Raw genomic sequence first — 6,138 nt, 5'->3', positions numbered from 1 at the left:
CCCCCCCCCTTGGCTTTTTTTAATTAAAAACAGCTCAGAAGATCTGAAGAAGATGAAGAAAAAGAGGAAGACATTGAAGTACCAAAGGCCATGGGGGATATATTTGAGTCCCTTGCTGGTGCCATTTATATGGATAGTGGAATGTCTTTGGAAATGGTTTGGCAAGTGTACTATCCAATGATGAGGCCATTAATAGGTATTGTCAGCTTTCAGAAAAAAAATTAATAATTAAGTGCCATCTGCTGTGAAGAGAACAAAGCTAATTTTTTTTAAATTTTTTTTTTTCAAATAGAAAAATTTTCTGCTAATGTGCCCCGTTCCCCAGTGCGAGAGCTGCTGGAGATGGAGCCAGAGACAGCCAAATTTAGGTAAGAGTACGCTTCCTTTGGTATACATTGCCATAAAATGTTTTTAAGCTGTGCTTCATAAACTACTGAGGGTTTTTAAATGTCACGAATTACTTTTAATTTCTTTTGCACTAAGCAGCTAGCATGATCATTGTGTTCACTGATCTTTATTTTTTTTCCTTGCATAACTTTCTGAGAAAAGTAATGATTTCTGTTTAACTATACTGCTTTTACTTCTGTAGAAAAGAGAATGTAGTCTTTTATTTCACATTAACTTGCCTAGGCAGTAAGTAATTCTTGTGTATATTTTTGCAGTCCTGCAGAAAGAACTTACGATGGAAAGGTCAGAGTAACAGTGGAAGTTGTAGGAAAGGGAAAGTTTAAAGGTGTTGGCAGAAGCTACAGGATTGCCAAATCTGCAGCTGCGAGAAGAGCACTACGAAGCCTCAAAGCAAATCAACCTCAGGTCCCAAACAGCTGAGACTCCTCTTAAAAGTAAATAAAATGGGGGGAAAAAACCACATACAAATAAAGCAAATTTTTAAAAATGTTGATGTTGAGAGGAACAAATCGGAAGACAGAATTTAAAGTTTGTTTGATAACAGAATAGATAACAAAACATTTAACATGTATAAAATTTTGGAACTAATTGTAGTTATAGTTTTTTGCGCAAACACAATCTTGTCTTCTTTCCTCACTTCTGCTTTGTTTAATCACAAGAGTGCTTTAATGATGACATTTAGCAAGTGTTCAGAATAATTGTTGTCAGGTCTTTTTGGTTTACTTTTATTGTCAGTACAGCTTTGCTTAGTGTTAGAAGGCCAGGGAGCTTACGCCTAATGCAGTTGCTAGATTTTATATATAGTAATCTTGAAATTCTTCAATCTGTGCACTAGTGCCAGTCATAAAGCAGTTGATAAACTGTACTGGATGATTGGGTATAAGAAAGAATAAGTGTGCCAGTATTCTTTTTTCTTTTCTTTTTTTTTTTTTTTTTTTTCCTCTCCATGTCATCTTTTTACATTAAGATGGCATTCCCAATCATTATTGCACTTATTTGTTAGGGACAGATTTTAATTGAAATGGCTGGCATACTGGTAGAATGAAACTTCAGTTTCCTTATGCCACACAGTCTTGCATAAAAAAAGGTTCTTGCCTTAAAAATAAATAAACCCTCATTAATAATCTTTAATTTCTGATCTCTTTTGGAACAAACTGTTTTACATTCCCTTCATTTTGTTATGCATTTTACAATGATACAGCTCTATATTTACAGTACAACTCATTACTATAGCTGTGACTTATTACAGGATTATAATAGAAATTGTATTCATATATATGTAATTAGGTTATTTTTAACAATTCTGAGGAAGTGGTTAGTCTACAGTGTTTTTTTTATACCATAAACAAAATATGGTCTTTGGCTAAAATTCCAATTTTACACAAACCTGCAAGCTAGATAGTTCCAATACTGGAAACAGTAATGAATAATTGCACAGTGCAAACTGTCACTCTAACAAAATAACCTTAGACATATCACACCTAAAATATGCTGCAGATTTTATAGTCAATTGGTTACGTATTTAACAAACAGAGCACCTTTACACTTAGAGATATTTCCACGTAAATTTCTTACTGTACTTTTCAGAGTTGCATGCATATTTCACCTACCAAAGCTGTGCTGTTAAATAACATGAAAGTTGATGTTTGAGATATAACTGCCGTACTTTTGATACATCTGTGATTTAGGTCCTTAATTTAGAGAAACTAGCTCATTGGTGTTTTGGTCTACTGGGGTGGGAGGGAAATCATACTTTTATTTTTTAGGCTTTGCCTATACTTCTTTAATTAGATTTTTGTAGGCACTCTTCACTTAAATACCTCAGTTCTTTTTTTTCTTTTCTTTTCCTTCTTTTTTTGCATGCATTGTTTTTTTCTGTTTTGGTGCTATGTTTATATATTATGCTTGAAATTTTAATTTTTTGCACTGTAACTATAATACCTCTTAATTTACCTTTTAAAAAAGCTGTGGGTCTCGTATTCCCACCAATATCAGTAGAGGTTTGCTGCAATTTTGCCCTGTTAATTATGCTTGAAGTTTGAGAAAGCAGAGCAAGGTGTTTTAATGTTTTCCAGCACAATAGTTTGAACTTGATGCTGTGTCTTATGTATTAAATTACAAATAAATACTGTATTTCCTGCTTTTAAACCCTATTCCTTTCCTCACAAATGCACACTAAAACAAAACAAAAACTGTCAGCTCTTGCTTTCTTAACAAAAAAATAAAATAAATGCCTTAGTGACAAGGGGTAGACATTAAGCTTTTCTGAAATACAGTTTTCAAAAGTTCTTGTATTTTCTATCCCAGTCATTTTTCATTCTGCAGAAAGGACCATTCTTGTATTTGAAAACAGCATTGTTATAGTAGTCAGACTGAGACTTAAAATACTAGTTTATAAAAAATTCTAGCATTTGCTTGGTACTTTAGTCATGAAAATATAACAGGGAAGTATAAGACCTGCAAGTCTTGATGTGTATAAAACAAATGTAAATGAGATGGAACAGTAAAAACATGCAGTCTAAATTCTCAAAGGTAAATTGCTTTGAGTTAGCTGTTAAAAAAAAAAAAAGTCACCGATGTAAGTTATAGCTCTTTCTTCGTGGTAGGAGTGAAGTTTCTTAGAGAAAATACATGATCACCAATGTTAACAATTCTGTGTTTCTGGCCAGACATCAATCAGCAGATAAAATCAGACCATCTAGAAAGTCTTAAGTAGTTCTAACTGCATTATGAAAAACTAAAATTTAAGTTAGTCTTTGAACACCTAAAATTTCTTCCTGATTGTTACAAGGTTATAGATTCTCAGGGGTTTCAGGTAATTGTTAGCAGTAAAATGCTACAGAGTGTTTTGATGCAAAGAAAATTAACTGAACTTGCTCTGTGTTTCAGAATAGTTTAATGATCACTTTGTTACTAGATAAAGCCTATGAATTGGAAATCTGAAATGTGTAGTGGCTGACTATAAAGTAGTTTCTGCTGCTGATGCGTTTTTAAATGTGTTTTAAATGCCGTAACTTTTTCCAGTGTGACCTCATTGAAATATTTTTTTATCCTTTGAGATAGAAAATTCATATTAGCTTCCATGTTATACATCTGTGTGTTTTGCCCTACAGTTGATATGATTTTGATATTGGACAGTGTATGCTATTAAAGACCTAAATCTGATCATTTGAAGGTTGGGATAGAAATCACTTGACATGCTATAAGCACAAGTGTGAGCGGACTGTTGCAACCCATCTTCAAAAGCAACCACACAGGCTCATCATAAATAGTGTGGGGGTTAGTTGGCATGAACCTTGTTTTTTTTTTTTATCTAAGTCCTGTTATACTGTACTTTAAACAGTCCTCCTAACTATGCTGCGTTTTTATTTTTATGGCTTTTTTTGCGCTGTTCTGTTCATGTAGCACAAATAAGCATTGCACTTGGTACCATGCTTTACCTCATTTCAAGGAAAAAATGCTTAACAGAGAGGAAAAATGTGGTTTGGCCTTGCTGCTGTTCTGATTTACTGAATTTGAAAAAGATAATTATAATGCCTGTAATGTGTCATTTACTTGCACAACTTAAATAGGTCATTTGTAACGTCTGTGGCATTTTTACTGTATGTGGAAAAATACAACAAAGATGTGTAACAACTCTTGATTGTATTTTAAAGCTATTGTTTTTCTACTACATCATTTTACTGTTATGTGAAGTAATTAAAATTAGAATGACCTCTGACACTCCGGTAATTATCTCTGAACAAACCAACATATTATGTGTATAATGTAGTTTTTGCGAGAAGACAGCCCCTAGTAATTTGGTCAACCTCAACTAAATCTCTGCTCAGTCTGAATATTGAGTGCCCAGTAGCGGCTTCTGAAGTGTTTGTTCAGCTTGATGCTGCTAAAGTCCGTACAGAAAAAAAGCCGACTATTTTTAAGTCTCATTACACAATAGTATGTTGTGACTGCAGAGTACGGAACTTGGACAAGAACCAGTTTCCGTGCTGGGGCGGAATATAGTGGTGGCCCAGGGATGAGGTGCCAGATCCTCAGCTAGTGCGAATTGATGTGGTATCATTTTAATCAATGGAACTGCATTCTTTTACGTACCTGAAGATCTTGTGCTTTTATGTATGTTGCAGAGTTTGGGTTTTCCTCCTTGTAAGCAAATACAGAACCATAAACTGGAAAATGTGGGTTTTATGTTACTGCGTATGACATAACTATGCTACGTGCGTTTACCTGTATAGAAAGTGAAATCTTTGTATCCCAGTCACAGCAGGACATGTAATCCAAACGTGACAAATAGCATCGTGCTCTGCTGTGATACTACACTTGCCTCTATCTGACAGTATTCTGGGCTCGTAGGTTTTGGGTGGGGTTCCCTACAAAAGCATTCTCATGGAAATTTCGGTATTTATTGCATGAGTAAAGCGAGAAGGATTTTGATTTTTGGTACTTAATTACTGACACTGATCACTTTCCAATTGCTCTAATTTTCAAGAAGTTAATTTCTTTGCTTTCATATTAGGTTTAAAACTTAAAACACTGCAGTTCATGACCATGAAATGTAATCTAAATATCAACTGTAACTCAATCTGAATTATGTTAGCAAATATCTAGAGGTCATTGTAGTATACTCCACTAGCAGTTAAAATCAACTTCTGTCAAAGCTGACTACATTTCTTAACAATAAATTTTATCCAATAAAGTCCTTAGGTTTTTTCCCTCTTTTGTTTGAATGGCAACCACAGACTACTTTAATTGCTTTGTAGATGCACTCAGAATTTACTGCAGCAGCAAGTTGGAGAGAAAAATGTTTGTGAACAAGAATTGGAAATTGCAGGCATTTTTATTGTAAATAGTTTGACTGAAAAGGTGGTTAAAATCAAGTAGAATGAATAACGAATATAATTTGATGGACAATAAAATATTTACCATCACATGCTGCAGCTGTCTTTAAGGGACATAAAATGTAATTCATTCATACTGTAATCATGCTGCAGAAGTTTGCAATCTGCACCTTATGGATCACAATTACCTTTAATAGTTTTTTGTAATAATTGTAGCTGAGTATATCTCCAATAAAGTTATGGTCTGTTCACCCTGTATTGTCTTTTTGCTTTTGTTATTAGTTCCTCTTAATCTTTCCATAAATCTTCTAGAGTTTACAAAAAATGAATTTTCGGTTTCAGTCTAAATAAAACAATTTGTGAAAACATTATTTCTTGACCTTGTTTAAAGACAGGTCTGCTTGTCTCCTTCCTCTGATGAATGAACTGTCTTCAGAGCTATGTGAGGACTCTTAAGGGACACTCGGGTTAAAAATGACGGTGTACATGCTACAATTTGATCTCTGTGTTGACCATTATACCTGCAAAATTTCTCTTGGAGCTGGGAGGCCCCAGGGCACAAGCGTTCAGTAACACAGGTTTGCACAGTTTGGCACACGTTTGAAGAATAACGTGTTAATATTAGCTAATAGTCGCAACATTAATAACATTGATTTTAATTATTTTTTCCATTTGTTTTCCATTAGTATTTCACTTACCCTGAATATTGAAAGCATGTTTGTAGAGCGTTCTGACTGGCACACCAGTGTCATGTCCATGTTTTATGGAGACGGGACAGACCTGCCAGTCGAAGATTAGGAGTCTTCCTTTTTGAAAACTTCCCAGTGCAGCAGTCAGTTTCTTGGCATCTGCAACGGGCAACTTCTACTACATGTTTTGTTACAGAGAAAAG

At 34.4% G+C, this 6,138-nt stretch overlaps 1 protein-coding gene across 1 annotated transcript in view; it reads left to right on the top strand.

Annotated features, from left to right (window-relative positions):
* The window catches only part of DICER1 (dicer 1, ribonuclease type III), a 42,542-nt gene extending 37,048 nt beyond the window's left edge, over positions 1-5,494 (top strand). The window contains exons 24-26 of the mRNA XM_009332380.1: positions 34-196; positions 293-368; positions 663-5,494. Coding sequence (XP_009330655.1) covers positions 34-196; positions 293-368; positions 663-828 — 405 coding nt within the window. The 3' untranslated portion in view covers positions 829-5,494. The remainder of the gene's footprint in view (positions 1-33; positions 197-292; positions 369-662) is intronic.
* The last annotated feature ends 644 nt before the right edge of the window (positions 5,495-6,138 follow it).

Source organism: Pygoscelis adeliae, unplaced genomic scaffold (genome assembly GCF_000699105.1).
Source record: "Pygoscelis adeliae isolate BGI_AS28 unplaced genomic scaffold, ASM69910v1 Scaffold429, whole genome shotgun sequence".
In the NCBI taxonomy this organism is placed as follows: Eukaryota; Metazoa; Chordata; class Aves; order Sphenisciformes; family Spheniscidae; genus Pygoscelis; species Pygoscelis adeliae.
This window is presented reverse-complemented; position numbering and strand designations above follow the sequence as displayed.